General features: G+C 29.9%; 6 protein-coding genes across 6 annotated transcripts in view; 3 read left to right on the top strand and 3 right to left on the bottom strand.

Moving 5' to 3' along the window:
* The window catches only part of LOC105619770 (protein zwilch homolog), a 3,071-nt gene extending 2,404 nt beyond the window's left edge, over window positions 1–667 (bottom strand). Inside the window, 4 exon segments of the mRNA XM_012201287.1 lie at window positions 153–174; window positions 177–335; window positions 412–484; window positions 548–667. Of these exon segments, the coding sequence (XP_012056677.1) occupies window positions 153–174; window positions 177–335; window positions 412–484; window positions 548–667 (374 nt within the window).
* A 1,127-nt stretch (window positions 668–1,794) lies between these two features.
* Window positions 1,795–4,244, bottom strand: LOC105619769. Its single transcript, XM_012201286.1, has 4 exons — window positions 4,153–4,244; window positions 3,695–4,007; window positions 2,439–2,895; window positions 1,795–1,916 (listed from the first exon to the last, which is right to left on the bottom strand). The coding sequence occupies exons 1-4, from the start codon at window positions 4,191–4,193 to the stop codon at window positions 1,795–1,797; spliced, it is 933 nt and encodes a 310-aa protein (XP_012056676.1). The 5' UTR covers window positions 4,194–4,244.
* Window positions 4,245–5,123: 879 nt separating this feature from the next.
* LOC105619768 (cysteine and histidine-rich domain-containing protein) lies at window positions 5,124–6,416 on the top strand. The gene is made up of 4 exons (XM_012201284.1): window positions 5,124–5,202; window positions 5,284–5,846; window positions 5,958–6,143; window positions 6,225–6,416. Exons 1-4 carry the CDS (start codon window positions 5,124–5,126, stop codon window positions 6,414–6,416), a joined length of 1,020 nt encoding a protein of 339 aa, XP_012056674.1.
* A 710-nt stretch (window positions 6,417–7,126) lies between these two features.
* On the top strand, window positions 7,127–8,192 carry LOC105619968 (ovarian cancer-associated gene 2 protein homolog). Its single transcript, XM_012201482.1, has 5 exons — window positions 7,127–7,180; window positions 7,258–7,420; window positions 7,516–7,710; window positions 7,789–7,929; window positions 8,050–8,192. Exons 1-5 carry the CDS (start codon window positions 7,151–7,153, stop codon window positions 8,190–8,192), a joined length of 672 nt encoding a protein of 223 aa, XP_012056872.1. The 5' UTR covers window positions 7,127–7,150.
* A 1,185-nt stretch (window positions 8,193–9,377) lies between these two features.
* LOC105619767 (transcription elongation factor B polypeptide 2) lies at window positions 9,378–10,192 on the bottom strand. Its single transcript, XM_012201283.1, has 2 exons — window positions 10,111–10,192; window positions 9,378–9,634 (listed from the first exon to the last, which is right to left on the bottom strand). Exons 1-2 carry the CDS (start codon window positions 10,190–10,192, stop codon window positions 9,378–9,380), a joined length of 339 nt encoding a protein of 112 aa, XP_012056673.1.
* A 654-nt stretch (window positions 10,193–10,846) lies between these two features.
* On the top strand, window positions 10,847–16,171 carry LOC105619967 (F-box/LRR-repeat protein 4-like). The gene is made up of 8 exons (XM_012201481.1): window positions 10,847–10,867; window positions 13,020–13,262; window positions 13,803–13,896; window positions 13,990–14,455; window positions 14,536–14,734; window positions 14,819–15,170; window positions 15,239–15,566; window positions 15,856–16,171. Exons 1-8 carry the CDS (start codon window positions 10,847–10,849, stop codon window positions 16,169–16,171), a joined length of 2,019 nt encoding a protein of 672 aa, XP_012056871.1.
* Window positions 16,172–16,424: the final 253 nt, after the last annotated feature.

Raw genomic sequence — 16,424 nt, 5'->3', positions numbered from 1 at the left:
TATAGTAAGTAAGTATTATAGTATAGTATTAATAATATATATATATATATATATATATATATATATATATATATAGTAATAAATTAATTATATATATATATATATATATATATATATATATATATATATACATAAATTTTCTTATTCCTTACTTAAATATCAGATATCTCTTAGCTTATTAACTTAGCTTATCTGTATGTACCTTGCATCCATTCTGTTCAGTGGCAAATATGACTCCTCTTCTTTCCACCAATTCTGTTTTGTTATGACAACAGTGTCATCGAATTCACAATTACCAAATGAATACTTCAGAGGCGAACCACTGACATCATGTCCTAAAGAACATTTCGGATTTTATATGTTTCTGATAGAATGCAAATAACTCTTATAATTAGAGAAACATTTCATTACTCATCGAGTACTCGTTGAAGCTTCTTTCATTCTTTTCGAGATCCGAGAGATGCTGTATGTGTATGCCAGAAACCTGAAGCAAGCCATTATGTCATTAAGCGAGATATGAGAGGAAATTGTTTCACATGATACTCACATTTTTATGAAGGATAATATATGGATTATCTTTGAGATCCGGAAATAATTCATCCACATACGATAATCTAGTTTTACTGGCTTTAATGTATGGTCGCAAAATTTCATTTAAATGATCCATTTTATCATCGCAATGATTTTCTTGTTCTTTATTCTCCCCAGATGGATATCTACAACTCACAATATTGCAAAGATTCTTTTTTTCCTTCTTTGATTCTTTGGACTTCAGTCTCCAAGTGTTAAGCCCAATATCATGCGTCTCAAAATTTTATATAGGAAAGGATCCAATCGAATTAGGGTACTACACTCAATTATTTTAGCTACCGCAAAAAGTTCAGTAGTTCAGTTCGTTTAGTTTGAATTAAATGGGATCAAAGATGGCGCATTTATAAAGTCATCAACGAGATATTCTAAAGAGAGGAAATGATTAAATAAAGTTGCTCCAAAATATACAATGTATGCCACTTTGAGCGCGTCATGAATTTAAAACGCGCTTAAATTTAAATAAGTTTCGACATTTTTGATATTTTTTAAAATTTAATATTAATAAAATTATGGTATTATAAAGACAAAGTCTTGTAAATTATAAGTAAACTTATGTAATAATTGAAGCAGCTTGAAAGCTACTGTTTTCATCCAGTTAGTTAATACATGCGAATTTATTACGAATTTTATTATATAGAAAAATTGCACATTGTTTATCACGTTGACTCCCATTTAATTATCAATTTATTTAAATTCGAGATTATTATTACGTTCATTATTAGTGTTTTTGTCTGTATGTACATCAGAAGACATGTCTCCAGCCATATTCATATATTTATCTATGACATATAATACATATCTATGATATATAATAGTATATATTCGAAAAAATATACACATTTCTATAAAAGATTATTTTAATATTGCCAAACTATTCACGTACATTTTTTTCATACATTTCTTATAATTAAAAACATGATTGATTCTGCACGAGACTAAATCTATTTGATTTATATGTAAAGAATAAGAATATAATTACAAAAAATGATTAGTTTGCAACAGTTTATATCTCTTAGATACATTTTAAAATAACATTATATTTAAAATAATTAATTATATACTAATACTAATGTTATTATATAGTCTTGTCTTCAAGATAAAATTAAAAGATAGATAGAAATCATAAAGGAACATGTAAAATTAAAAAAATAGTAGACAATGTTAATTTTTCAAATATTTAGATCCTTTCAATATTTAAATCCTTTAGCCTTTGCAGCAAGTTTCATGTTTCTGGATCCGATTGGGCATGAAAGTTCTTTTGCATTTTTTGCAAGGAATTAATTGTGCATTGTGTTCTTTCCAATTAATATTTTCTTCTTTAGAATCTGAAATTCATTATGCATAATGTATAGTTTATAGAATAATTTTTGAATTATATTTAAAAATATATTCATTGTTTTTATCATTTCTATAACTTCTCTTAACTAATTCTTAAATAATTTGATATAATAATTATTGTATATTAAAGTTTGTTGGTACTTTTATAAGCAACTAAGTATGAAAGAAATGTAAGAAGCTATATTTCTTTCATACTTATAGATATGATTAATTACATATATATATATATAATAATATTATAGAGTTTATTCCTTAATTTTTTTTTAATTTCAAGTAGATTTTATCTTAATAGAATCTTAATCATATATACAATTAATTGATGATTACAATTAATGATTAGAATTAATTATTAATTCTAATCATTAAAAACTAATAAATATAATATACAATAATTATCAAGATTGGAGAGATTCAATAAAAGAATGGCAAATTAAACAATTCTAAATTTATATATAAAATATTGTTCATAAACAGTAATTTTATTAATTTAATTAAAAATATCATTGTACCTTGGTACAATGTATGGGAAGATATTATTTCTCGAGTTGGTTCAAAATGTAATTGAGGTTGAATTGTAACGTCAACTTCCAATGATTTCTCAAGCTTTTTTGGTGGTGTTCGTGATAATTGATGTCTCGGTTTCATTGGATCAAATGTTATCTGCACATCCATTGATTCTTGCTGCTCTTTATTGTTTTCTTCTTTCTTCTTTTTTTTCTTGAGTTTTACTTTGTCCATACTATGTAAATCTGTTTGTGTGTTTATGGCAAATGTATTCTTCTTATTAGAACTAAAATCAATATCACTAAATTGAATTTCTTCAAAAACGTTGGAGAGTTCTCCCATATCTGGACTAAACAGATGTCTATTGAGTTTTTTTGTAGTTTCGTTTTTCTTCCTGTTTTTATTTTTAGTCACATCAATTTCGTTAATATTTTCTTTACCTTCTTGATTTTGATCGAAGTTCTGTAAAATAAATTTCTATATAGAAAGTCAAGTTAAATTTAAAGTTACAATATATCAAAGACTTTAAATGTAAACAATTAGAGTCAGACCAGAATTTTTACATAATACTCATGCTCAAGAAGTACGTAAAGCCTATCACTGGATGTATTATGTAAAAATTCTTTATTACATCATAAAATATATTTCATAATTTTATTTATATATCTACATCTATTTCATAATTTAATAAAGAATAATTTTTGCATAATTACATTCAGCTGTAGGCTTACATACTTCTTATTTAACTCTTAAAAAGTTAGTTTCTTTAAAGTTTAATTTTTTTAACTTAAGTTATTAATGTAGATAATGTATGGTTCTTGTAGAAACTGTTTGTTTAATCTTGTTTATATATGCCGCCTGAAATTAGAACTTTCTGTATATACTGATTATTGCAAAAAATATTACTAGGGCCTTGATTGATATAACGATTAAGGATATTCATATGAAAAAGAATTCTGATTTGATTCCCAGCCAAGGTAATAATATTTTTTGCAATAAAATTATTTACAGATTTTAATGTTCTCCAGTATTATTAAGATTTTTAAAAGATGCTATAAACATAAAATTAAATTGCTTTGCAATTTATGATATTACTACTGTAATTCAATTGGTATGGATTTCAAGACAGAAAAATTAATTCTGTATATAGTTTAAATAATGACAATATATAAATATATAATAAATTTACATAGAATTATACAAGAGCATTTAAGATCCAGCTAGACAGAAAGTTAAAGATTCTTCTTGTTAATATGATTACCTGATTTTGACATGCTTTATCACCACATTTACATGACAGGTTACACTTTATGTTCTTCCTTACGCAACCACAAATTCGTGATGAACAATTTCCTTTACAGCCACAACTAGATTTTTCTATGTTAAGTTTGACCATTGCCGATGAAGTAAGAGGAACAGTCTTATGGTTTGCAACATCAGGCTTCTTCAAGGTTCCCATATGTTTTCTTAAAATATTAATCTCAAGTTGCATTACTTTTACTTGTTCTTCCAACTTGGCAATCTCTATAAGACTATCAAAACTTTCAGTCTGTATCCCTATGTTTTTTGAGTTGCTAAAAAATTAAATTTTGTCATAATCATTATCTCATAATGAAGAATAATAATAATATAGAATATACTGACAATTATTATAATACTAGATATATCCCTTAACAAAAACGAAATGTGCGATTTTAGGTGAATCCGTTTCTTGCTTACCTGGGCAACGTAACTCTAGTTCTCAGTTTTGTTCCTTTCATTTTGATATTCGAAACAGCCCTTTAGTGAGTGTTTACAATCTAAAGTCGGATATACGTCGAGAAACACCAAAACACGACACCTGACAATTATTGACGTTTCGAAAGTTACGATAACGGGTTTAAACGGATTTCAGCAGTTTCCTTTTAAATCAAACATATGAAAAACCAACGATTTTAGCGCAATCTAGCTCGAAAAACCGCGAACTAGAATCTTCCATGTTAGAGTTTCTTTCGGATTCATGAGCGCTCGCTGCTATTGGATAATCTAAGGGCGAGTTCACATCTTGACAGAAAAGCGGAAAGCGGAAAAGCGGAAGCCAATCGAAATTCGTAGTAGTAGTAGGCGGTATATTTTGCTTGTCTCTTCTGTCTTTTCTGATTGGCAAATTCTGATTGGCTTCTGCTTTTCCACTTTCCATTTTTCCGTCAAGATGTGAACGCTGCCTAAAAGAATAATCAATTTACTTTGCAACAGTTAAGTTTGCTGAAGTGACCATTGAGTGCAAATCAATTTACATATTTTTGAGATTAATAAATAATTTAATTCTTAAATTACATATTTTTTGTTATCATAATAATGTACCTCATAATATTAAAAGAATTAAATTATTTTATTAACATTGAAAATATTGAAAATATATAAATCGATTTATTTACCACTCAATTGCACTTCATATTACACTAATTTTCCCAGTGGAAACGATATATGCCTCTTTATATGCATATAGGGTGTCTCTAAAGAAATCGGGTAGCGAGTTGATTGAGATTCGGAACGTTTTTAATTTGACTTGGAATGTTCTAGAAACTATCAAAAACAAAGTCTGACAAAATCGAGAAAGATATCGTGAGAGAGAGAAACGTATAAGCGATTTATTGAGCTGCTCTTCCAAAACTTAGTGGAACAGATAAGTGCAAAGAAATCCTCTCGAAATGTCACAGGAAACAAATCTGTTGCATTGTTATCATCGCGGCTGTGGAAAGAAATACGATCCGAACGACAATAAAGACGGTATATGCATATTTTATTAAATTTTTAGTGCTAAATTAATAACATTTACGAAATAAAGATGCTCTTATGATTCTTTCGCAGACAGTTGCCTTCATCATTCAGGACATCCAGTGTTTCACGATGCATATAAAGGATGGTCTTGTTGTAACAAGAAATGTACAGATTTCACCGAATTCTTGAATATCAAAGGCTGTACGAAGTCAAAGCATTCCAATGTGAAACCATCGGAGCCAGAGAAACCGTCTGTCGAAAAATGCAAAGTTGACGAAATAATACAGGTTGCCACAGGACCTCTAAGCAATGGAGCATTCCTGGAAAGACCTCCGTTTGATGCGTTTCAACTCATACTGTCGCCAACAATATCTCCCATTCTATTAGAACAAATTAAAGGATTGACAACTTTAGAAAATGACAAACCAACTGACAATGTAATACAGATAGGACAAACTTGTAAAAACAATTCCTGCAAGGGAACTTATACAGGGATTGCCTCTGACGAGGAAATTTGCAATTATCATTCTGGTGTACCTATTTTTCATGAAGGACTGAAATATTGGTCTTGTTGTAAAAAGAAAACTACAGAATTTTCCTTATTTCTGGATCAGCCAGGTTGTACGCAAGGCAAACATATATGGTTTTCCAAGGTACCTTTTATATCATTTAGATAAGTTCATGATATCAATTATTTAATATTAAATTCATTTAATATAATCATTTAATATGTATCTTTGACAATGACACATAATTTATTTCAGAGTACGGGAAAGAAAGCTCAATGCAGGATGGATTGGCATCAAACTGGATCATATGTAGTTGTTTCTATATTTGCAAAAAAATATCTGCCCAGTCAGTCTATTATAAAATTAAATCCTATCCATCTGACTGTAGATTTATTCTTTGTAGAAGATTCGAGATATTATCTTGATATAGAATTAAAAGGAGTACGTATTAATTTTAATATTTTAATTTTGAATGTGTAATTAAGGAACAGTATTTAAGATGTACATTTATTTTACTTTTAGATTATTAATGTCGAGCAAAGTAGTGTACACATGCTGCCAACTAAAGTAGAAATTAAGTTAAAAAAGGCCGAACCTGGTTCCTGGTCGAAGTTGGATGTTCCCAGAGAAACAAAGCCAAGAAACTCTGAAAATAATGAAAATATTACAAATCTTAATTCGCAAATTGAAGCTGTGGATCTTAGTAATCTTTAAATACTGCAAATTTTTAATAGTTAGAATATATAATTAAATTGCTGAAATTGTAATTTACTTTTCATTTTATTTAAATGTAAAAGAGAAATGTTTTTAACAAAATATGTGCTGATTTTTTTTGTTCCTGCGATCCTTAATGCGATAGAAATACATGGAAATGTATCATAAATTGTTTTTATTTAAATTGAAAAAGTTCAAACTTGTACATGAAATATTGCATATTTTTTGTTTAGTTTAATTATTTTCTTAGCCCCGTCTAAATGAAAAAAAGAAATTAATAATTTTAATAAATTTAAATTAATATTATATATAGAAGTTCTTTTCCTATGAAACATATATTTGTAAGTTATACTGTATTTGTGATAATAAACATGCATATTTATCATATTTATCATAATTATGAGTGTGTAATAATCAAATTTTTCTATTATAAAATTTCTCAGAAATAGCCAAAAATATTTAATTTATAGAGACTAAGCTTGTTTAGAAAGAGGTTGTTTGTATTGCTTAAAATCCTTAAAAAAATTATTGCATTTAAAATGAGATAAATATATATTCAAGCATTGAAGAGAGAAAATTCGAAGATTCTAAATATAAAAAGTGCAAGCAAAGGGAACAGACCTAAGAATAAATGTGTTCAGATATGGAGGTTCTCCATATCTGATATATATCGCAGTGTGTTTATTGGTGTCTACTAACCTTTTTGATCATGTGATTGTACATATATTCGCTGAATGATGTTGACTACCAAATCAAAATTGCGAGTAAATAATCATTGACGCATTGATGTAAAAATATGGCAATAAATTAATGTATATATATATGATTCCTCTTATTTTAGATATTAGCGCTTCACGGATATATGCAATCAGACATGATCTTTAGTGCTAAATTAGGATCGTTGAGAAAAGGATTTAAGAAAGAAATAGATTTCACGTTTATAAAAGCACCACATAAAGTTCCATCCCAAAATAAAACTAGTCAAGAAGATACCAATGAAAATGGTGTGAGAAAAATATCAATAAAAAAAAAATATGAAATTTCTTATCTTCAAGAAATATCATAATTTAATGAGTACTAACAAAATTGTTATGTATAGGATATGGATGGTGGTTTAATACAGAAGATTATGTGTTTAAAGCTACAGTGCCTAGTAACTTGTGTGTAGGATTCAATGACAGTGTAGCTGTGATCGAGAAAGTGTTCTCAGAACAAGGTCCTTTCGATGGAATATTGGGTTTCTCACAGGGAGCAGCTTTTGTCAGTATACTGTGTGCTATGAAGAAGAAGAAAAGTGAGTTTAAAAATAATATATGATATACACATGTATATGCTTACATAAAATAAATATATAATTACTATTTTCTTGTAGTATTACAAATCGAGTTTGATTTTGTTATTATAATATCTGGATTTAAGTCACTGTGTGCACCTCATGCAAAGTATTATGATGAAGAAATCGATATGCCTTCCTTTCATATTTATGGAGAGAATGATCAAATCATTCCAACAGGTATATGATGAATAATTTGATATTATGATGAATTTAATATCATTAATTATACTCAGTAATATTGAAAGTAAATCATATCCAATGCTTCATTAATGCTAATGTAATCCTTCTTTGTTGTAGTAATGGCAGAACAAATTAGTTGTCTATTCTCAAACAAAAAAGAGCTACGGCACGAAGGTGGACATTACGTGCCGAGTAAAAAAGATATTTATAGGGATTTTGTAATGGAAATGCTTAGCAAATATAAGAACTTAAGTAGTTAACAATGATCTTATTTTATTATTAAATTTTATTTACCCGGTTTAGCATGCAACTCTATTAGAAAAACATTTTTTGTGTACATGAATAATAGAAAAATACAGGGTGAATCAGTCGTTGAATCAGCTTTTTATTCCATGAAAAAATAATTGACTGTACATGTTATAATTCAATTAGATATGAAGTCGATAATTTTCTCACAAGATAAAAAGTTGGTTCAACAACTCTGATTCACTCTGTATGCTAGAGGATTTTTAAAAATATTAAATAAGATATGTAATCATGTACAATATATTTTTGTCACGTAGCATGACATTACTTGTGTATTGTTACAAGTCTTATCGTAGCATATAGTTAAAATGGTGTTGCCATTAGTTATAAAACTGTATAAGTTAGACAATAATTAATAGGATACAATATTATAGAACTAAAGATCATTAATTAGAGCATTATATTTTACATTTATGATTGTGTATTGTATCAGATCAGATCCAGTCTGTCTTATATTCAATACGCCGTAACTACAAATTTGTAATTTAAATGTTACTAGAGTCATACATGTTAATAAAAAAATGTAAAGCTTCTTTTGCAAAGCAAAACATTACATTTGATTTTCCTTGTGGTGCAAGGAATACGTATACAGAATACAGAATAAGTGAAAGTGAGCAGAGAGAGAAATAGAAGGAAATAAGATATTTAATTTGAAGATATTTTAAAAAGTACTTTAAAATAATTAAGCTATACCTGTAACTTAAATGTAAGCTGAGGTATTCATATTTCGCACTTTGACCATAATAAAACACTTATTTTAATAATTTTATAGCTATATAAATTTGGTTTGATGCACAATAGTGAGCAGAATTTTGTTTTACTTTTATTATCACTTTCAGTCTAATAATCAAGTACAAATTAGTACTCATCACATGTCCTTATAAGACTGACGATCGCGTGACTATATAGCATTTTTATTAAATTGAATATTGAAAATTTTGCAGCTCTGAATACTTGTGTAAAATTGCATTATGTCTAATATTCGTACGGTGTTTAGTTACCATATTCACACTCTAGTATTCACATACGTCGTACATGAAGTTTCCTTTTTATCCTTCTTATCATTCAGAGCTGTCCTGACGATTACTAAATTGCATAGGACACAAAACTTCATCGTCGAGTGATGCAACTGCATCATTTCAAGGAGATTGCTCTTGGCCATTATTTTCCTGAGACTTCATAACGTCAGGGAGATCTGGTGGTAATGAGAATGGTGTCATTTCAAGAGGTTCAAACTGGCCATCTGGCTGACGCAGTGCTAAACCGACTAATGCAGGACATTGTGCTTTTGCAGTTGACGATGTCAGCCCGTAATCTTGTAAAGTCTTATTGTCTGACATTAAAAGATTATCCTTGTTAAACAGTTGTTGATTTGCCGGTGGTACTTTCATTATACCTGTAAAAAAAGAAAGTGAGCATTAACTCCAATAACTATAAAAGCAATGATTTTATTTTTTATAAAACTTGCAACTATTAATGTTCATAAATTAATAATAAGCATAATTTCATCGAAATAAGAGTTTTAGGATATTTTTGTCAAATATATACTAATTAAAATATTTTTCATAAACTTGACATATAGCTGATCAGTAATTGTATGTGTGTGTGTGTGTGTGTGTGTGTATGCGTGTGCGCGCATATATACACCCATACACATACGCACACACACGCGCGCGCGCACAATATATATATATATATAATTCCATTCGCTATTAATGCAATTTATTCTGTCTATACTCCTGATTAGGCCTAATCCTACATTCATTTAGCGAACCACAGATCGTTCTATTGAAGTAACAATCATCGAATTGTGAATGGTCAAGCGATATGTCAAAAAAAAAAGATACTGCCACTGTAACACAAACGTCTTACCTTCAATCATCTTCTTGAGCTCGAGGACCGTAGTATCATCTTTTGCGTCGGTAAATATCGTCAATTTTTTTCGCCTGATCATTAAAAATACGTCCTACAACGGGAAAAACTTGTGAATAGACTTGCAGGTTAGCTGACTTGAATCATCGACCGGACGAGACATTGAGAGAACGGATTCTTACCATTGTGAGCCTAATTATGTACACTTAATATTACAATGTAACGATAAGATTGTTATATCGTCACTGGGGATCGTCTTATGTCTTAAAAGTTTGTGTTTACCAGCAGACCTTCGGGTCAGGGGTACACCGGACCCACGGCCGCATGCAGTAACCCCAGATCATGGAATTGGTCAACGCATGCGTGCTCTTGCTGACTCCTGCACGCGCACGCGCTGCTGATTACTTGACAGTAGAGTTCTATACATAAAGAGATTGATGTCCGAGTTTCTGATTGGCAGTCTGATTCTGATATATATTCTGATTGATATCCCGTCCTAAGTGAAGCAGCCATATTGTGACTATAGTTGTTTATACAAGCGTAATACAGCTGACCCACCTATCCTCAACCGTTAATGGAATGCAGAGCTCATTTCGCTAATGAAATCAACGGAGTATATTCTTCTTCTTCAATTTTAGCTTTTGCCTGCAGTAAATGAGAGAGGTCAATAGTGCCACAATAAAGTACAGAATGTTGAATGTATGTTTATTGTTTACGATACTGGCGCGGTCTAAATATGGCGGCGCAGGAAGTGATTGTACAGAGCCCGATTTCACCAATTCCGATTAAACTAATCGGTCGATTAAATTTCAGTATGATCAATTACAAGACTGAAAACATAATCTAATTATCTGGTAGCTGTGAAGAACGATAATTAATAGCACGAATCCTTATTAGTCGCAAATTTCTTCAATCGCGAAAAAGTTATACACACATGAGTACTCAACGCCTCGCTAGAAAAGAATGTTTTCAAGACTTGTAGTTGACAATACTGAAATTTAATTGACTGATTAGCTTAAATCGGAGTTAGTGAAACCGAGCCTATGGATCCAATCTGGGAGTCAATTCTGTATTTTCAAACAAGGTGAAAATTATAAAAGTAAGCAATCTTATTTACTAAGTGTTGATTAATGAAATAATCAGTATTCTAATAAATTCGCTCAATTTATAATTTTCATCTCATTTCAAGATACAGAATCGATTCCCTGATGATGAGATGTTCGATGCGGGTTTCTTTATATAGGACTCTATTTGACAGCATAAATTTTGTGTGTGAAACTTGGGCTGTGTCGAAGTCTCACTACAAATGCTTTGAAGCATTTGATGGACCAATTAGAAGAAAGAATTTTACAAATTGATTAAAAAACGCTTCAAAGTATTTGTAGCATCGCGTTGACCGTACCCTCAATACAATACAGTGGTTGTGTTCAATGGATTCGACAGTGAATGAGCGCTGTTATTGGTGTATTCTTTTAGATCATCCAATCAGCGTTTTAGATCTGGAAGAATACAATAGCAGCAAGCGCTTGTGCTCCGCACAATAAAAGGAACAGAGAACAGAGAACAGAATTTCAATCTCATGTCAGAAATCATGTATTGTGGAATACAAAGTTTCTAGATTGAAATTCTTATTTTCTTATTTCCTTTTATTATGTGAAGTCTCTTACTCAACTGTTGAATCTGCTGAACGCAGTCAATGATCCTCATCCTTGTTTAACATTGACAAATTACAAGGATGTGACGATGCACTCATACTGTGTCATGTGTTGGATCTGTTTGAAGGCATCTCTAATGAAACTCTCTCCTACTCACGTGATAAAAGAGAACGATCGTAACATTCGTAACATAGATATTAGGTGATTTTTTGCGTAATTCAGGTATAACAACCAAAGTATCAAATTGTATCGGAACGTTCTTGTTCTTGCGTGTTAGTGGTAGAGGTGAGACTAGCCATTTACTTCGTTGAAACAGGTTGAAGACACTCTTTTATCGTCATCCGGCGATACACAACAAAAAAAAAGAATAAATTCATGGAACATCTTTTCATATATTTTGTATGTACTTGCACTATGTCATTAAAATTATAAACGAATATTACGTCTGTTCGCGTTGCTTGCACCTTTTGCACTCGACATTTTCGCTTTCTCTCTTTTCAAGGCCAAATATATATGTATTTCATTTTAAGTGTAAAAATATTTGGAGATTTCATGTAACAGACCTATTATTTTTATAAATAGTATATGAATAAGAGAAGAAGCAATCATTTTCCTTGTATTTAAGGAACTGTTTTATTATTCTTTATCTACTGTGCAATCATCTAAATTATGTCGTTATCTCATAGGCTTTGGTTAATTCATTATTTTTTTTTTATTTTGTAGTCTATGTTGCATTCAGTTGTATTTTCATCTTCTCTGCTATCATCTTAGTTAACTTTTGACTTATGCTTTTAATAGAAGTGAATAGAATATACTATCAGATACTGCACTGATTAGGTCTGTTTTCTGTAGCTGAACTCTAGTGTACACTTTTAAAACTTAAAGAGAGATAGATATACGTTTGATATCTGTTGAAAGTGAAAAAGAGAGTTCTAGAGCAGCTTAATGCAGGAACAGAAAACAGACCAATTGTGTGAGAAGAAATTGACTTTAATTCATTCATAGATATTGTGCGTGTACATGTATATTGATGTATATAGTCATTTAGTTACAATTTTGTGAGTTTCGATGAAATTAATTAATCTTTCCATTGTACATATTTGATATTTATTTGATATAAAAAGTTAGGAATCTAATGACAGATTTATCTTAATTTTTATATATAGAGTATAATATAATTATATAATTAAAATATAGTGATTTAATGTGTACTTAAAAAAGCACATATATTTTCTATTTCTTATTTTCTTCCAGTTCAAAAATATGTTATCTCTCCCTCAACTTCCTTTATATAGTGACAATGATAGTCAACATGTCGAAAGAGTATCTATAGGCAAAGAAAATCATGTTGACTTTGTCCAACAATTTGTGAAGAATGTTCGTAGCTTTAGTTCTCAGTATGGCGGTAATTCTAGCATATCTTATGCTGCTACTAACATAATTGGGCCATTTAGTCAATTTCCAAATTATGGAGATTTTGCACAAACATTTGCCATGGTATGTATATTTTCTTATATTATTTGTTATTGTCTTAAAAGCTGAAAAGCCATCACAAACTTTTCTACATTTCCAAATGGTTAAACCTGATTTGCACCAACATTCTTCTAACTTTAAGCAAAGCTTAAAAATTTCTCTTTTTTTAAAGTCAACAGAGAGACGGAAAGGGAGAGAGTTTTAAACCTTGCTTAAAATTAAAGTAACATTGGTTACTTTAATGGTGGCAAATCTCAGCCTTATTCTTTTATTTATAACTCTTCAATTAACTTCCCATAAAACTGATAATAGATATATGAGCTGTGTTTCAAAATTCATTGCAAGTATTGAAAATCTATAATGCACTTTACTGTAAACTGTAAATTTTTAGCAGAATTTTGGAACATAGTCATGGAATCAGGAAGATCCTACATTGAAATAAATGTAGGAGATCCATCAATTACAACTTAATTATTCATATCTAGAGTGACATCATTCCAATAATAGCAATTTACTTTAATAAAGTTTCATTTGACATTTTTTTCTAATAACTTTTTCAAATAGAGGACTTATGGACCATGGTGGGACAAAGCACCTTCGAGATCAATTGATTATATGCCACAGAACAATACAGATGTTGTAAGTCAAGATTATATTGGTATGTAATATTTAAATTAATAAATAAAAGATTGTTAAAAAAAATATGTTTTTATTAAGAAAAGAGAGTATAATTGTATTTTTTATATTAAAGATATTGAGTATCATGAAGCTGTATATCCAGTAAGAGTTTCTATATACGAAGTATATAATCCTGGAAGCGTAATTCGAATCTGGGCTGAAGATTTTAAAGGTCGATGGTTTCTACTATGGAATGGACCGCCTCAGATTGTTCCTCTGAAATCACGGATATTTTCTCCACCTTTACAATCGTGTGACTTTAAAACCAAACTACTCAGATTAGAATTTAACCACAGTTTATTGGATTACTACACAGAGATAGATGCTGTGATGCTTATTGGAACATCAGAATTGATTTTTCCTAAAGATCCAGTTCACAATCAGAGTTTAACTAATCTGTTAATAAGCATTAATTGCGATTTGTTTGAAACTCCTTGCCGTGAGGATATTCATAATTTAACACCAAATTATAAAAATGCACATTTGGATATAATCCATCTTAAGAAGACATTGATTGAACATTGTATTATGTGCAAAAGGTATTGAAATTGTCAATATTAAGTAAGATTTATTCTTTTTTTGATGAGTGGAAGTAAATTTGTACCAATGTTATTTGTAGTGATGTAGTAGCGAATTTTCACGACAGCAACCTAGTATCTCGGCTAGGATCCCTTTATTATTATGTACCACCTCTTAAAGAGGGATCTGATAGTATGCAACGCTTTTTATCAGAAGAACTTTCAAAGTTTATGAAAGATGTTAAAGACTCTTCAGATGAATTCAAGAAGCCATCACGTTATAATTTTTCTGCACTTCCTGTAAAGTATACTAAAAAGTCTTTGTCACATATATTAATATTTAGTGTTATTTCGTTTATTAAAATTTTGTATTTTATCTTGCAGGATGAAATAATAATGAGAATATTAAGAAACTTGGACTTAAAGTCATTATGCCGCATGAGCAGAGTGAATAAACATTTCAATAATTTAGCACAAGACCATCTGCTTTATACAAGTTTAAACTTAAAACCATATTGGTATGTTATTAATACAAAGGCATTGTATTACTTAGCACCTAGATGTAAATATTTACGACGATTGGATCTTTCATGGTGTGACAAATTTTCTGTCCCGGAACTTGAAAATTTTCTTGTTATTTGTGGTAGTCTCTTAACACATTTACGATTAAATTGCTGTTCATGTGTCGACAACAATACCATGCTTAAAATTTCGAGAATATGCAAAAATTTGAAAGGTATATATACAAATGATTATTATAATCAAGAACAAATTATATAATCAATACATATATTTTTTTCTTAGAATTAGGTCTACGTAATTGTGATTTGATAAAAGAAAAAGGATTCTCATATCTCGAAAATCTAGAGTTCTTGGAGCATTTGGATCTTTACAGGACACATATAAATACTCAAACTCTTTGCAAGATATTGCGAAGAAATATACGAATGCGTCACTTACGCATAGGAGGCACCGACAAAAGTCTGAATGTAGATGAAGTTGCAATGGAATTGAGAAATTCCTGTCCAGATTTAGAAAGTATAGATTTGTGGAAAACGCACACTCTTACATCGCAAGGTATTGATGCTCTTGCTGACTGCGAAAATCTACGAGAAGTGGATTTTGGTTGGTGGTACGTGTTGTCACACTTTCTTTGAAAATACATGTTTTGTCGCACTTTTTGCAGTACGTATTCCTCATTCGTTTATGGGATGACGAATCAAATCTTAGATTAACTTACTAACTAATAAGTCTTGCTCTCACGGATCTGTGCAGCATCCCAGTTTTTTTTTAAACAAACATACAGATTATCATATTCATAAAAATTTATACGTTTGTTTCGCTTGTATCTTGAAATATTGTAGCTGTGTTGTCTTTCTATTTATGATTAAAAAATATTATTTTTTTATTTACAGTGGCAGTACAACTGGTCATGGTGATAGTTTTCGTAGATTGTTTTCCTCCTGTCAACACCTGGAAAAAGTTTTCCTGATCTCTGTTAGAGGCCTTACTGAACGTGATCTAAGAGCATTGACATTGTGCAAAAATTTAAAACAGTTAGATTTGTTAGGTACATTATCTCTGACAGCTGAAATATGTCACGCAATTTTCGTGAATTGTCCTAAATTAGAGATGATTGATCTGAGTTTTTGTGACAATATTGCCGATTGTTCGATTCAGCAGTGGCAGCAAATATACACACATATAGCCATTAAAAGAGTATACAGCGAACGATGATTAGATCTAATGTGAATTTTAAGATTTAATATAAATTTTTCTTTCGAGAAAATCACATTTTCAAAAAGTGAACTAAGTGTGTCTTGAAAGAACGAGATAAACGTGTTTTAATTGTACATTTTATATATATTTAAACTTATTTTTTAAATAAAAATAACATAAAAATTGTGTTAATTAGAAAGTAAAAATTTATGTACGATTTAAATCTCATTTTTTAAATATTTATAAAATGTAATGAAATCACATTTTATAT

This window comes from Atta cephalotes, assembly GCF_000143395.1.
Source record: "Atta cephalotes unplaced genomic scaffold scaffold00023, whole genome shotgun sequence".
Classification (NCBI taxonomy): Eukaryota; Metazoa; Arthropoda; class Insecta; order Hymenoptera; family Formicidae; genus Atta; species Atta cephalotes.
This window is presented reverse-complemented; position numbering and strand designations above follow the sequence as displayed.

Bases quoted from the DNA above. Each gene is read 5' to 3' on its own strand.
- LOC105619769 (XM_012201286.1), bottom strand. From the start codon at position 4,193: ATGAAAGGAACAAAACTGAGAACTAGAGTTACGTTGCCCAG. The intron at 4,008-4,152 runs GTAAGCAAGAAA...TTAATTTTTTAG, and splicing joins ACTAGAGTTACGTTGCCCAG to CAACTCAAAAAACATAGGGA. The intron at 2,896-3,694 runs GTAATCATATTA...TTTATTTTACAG, and splicing joins ATAAAGCATGTCAAAATCAG to AACTTCGATCAAAATCAAGA.
- LOC105619768 (XM_012201284.1), top strand. From the start codon at position 5,124: ATGTCACAGGAAACAAATCTGTTGCATTGTTATCATCGCGGCTGTGGA. The intron at 5,847-5,957 runs GTACCTTTTATA...AATTTATTTCAG, and splicing joins AACATATATGGTTTTCCAAG to AGTACGGGAAAGAAAGCTCA. The intron at 6,144-6,224 runs GTACGTATTAAT...TTTTACTTTTAG, and splicing joins TTGATATAGAATTAAAAGGA to ATTATTAATGTCGAGCAAAG.
- LOC105619968 (XM_012201482.1), top strand. From the start codon at position 7,151: ATGATGTTGACTACCAAATCAAAATTGCGA. The intron at 7,181-7,257 runs GTAAATAATCAT...CTCTTATTTTAG, and splicing joins CTACCAAATCAAAATTGCGA to ATATTAGCGCTTCACGGATA. The intron at 7,711-7,788 runs GTGAGTTTAAAA...ATTTTCTTGTAG, and splicing joins TGCTATGAAGAAGAAGAAAA to TATTACAAATCGAGTTTGAT.
- LOC105619767 (XM_012201283.1), bottom strand. From the start codon at position 10,192: ATGATCAGGCGAAAAAAATTGACGATATTTACCGACGCAAAAGATGAT. The intron at 9,635-10,110 runs GTAAGACGTTTG...CTTTTTTTACAG, and splicing joins GCTCAAGAAGATGATTGAAG to GTATAATGAAAGTACCACCG.
- LOC105619967 (XM_012201481.1), top strand. From the start codon at position 10,847: ATGGCGGCGCAGGAAGTGATT. The intron at 13,897-13,989 runs GTATGTAATATT...TTTATATTAAAG, and splicing joins TGTAAGTCAAGATTATATTG to ATATTGAGTATCATGAAGCT. The intron at 15,567-15,855 runs GTACGTGTTGTC...TTACAGTGGCAG, and splicing joins GAAGTGGATTTTGGTTGGTG to TACAACTGGTCATGGTGATA.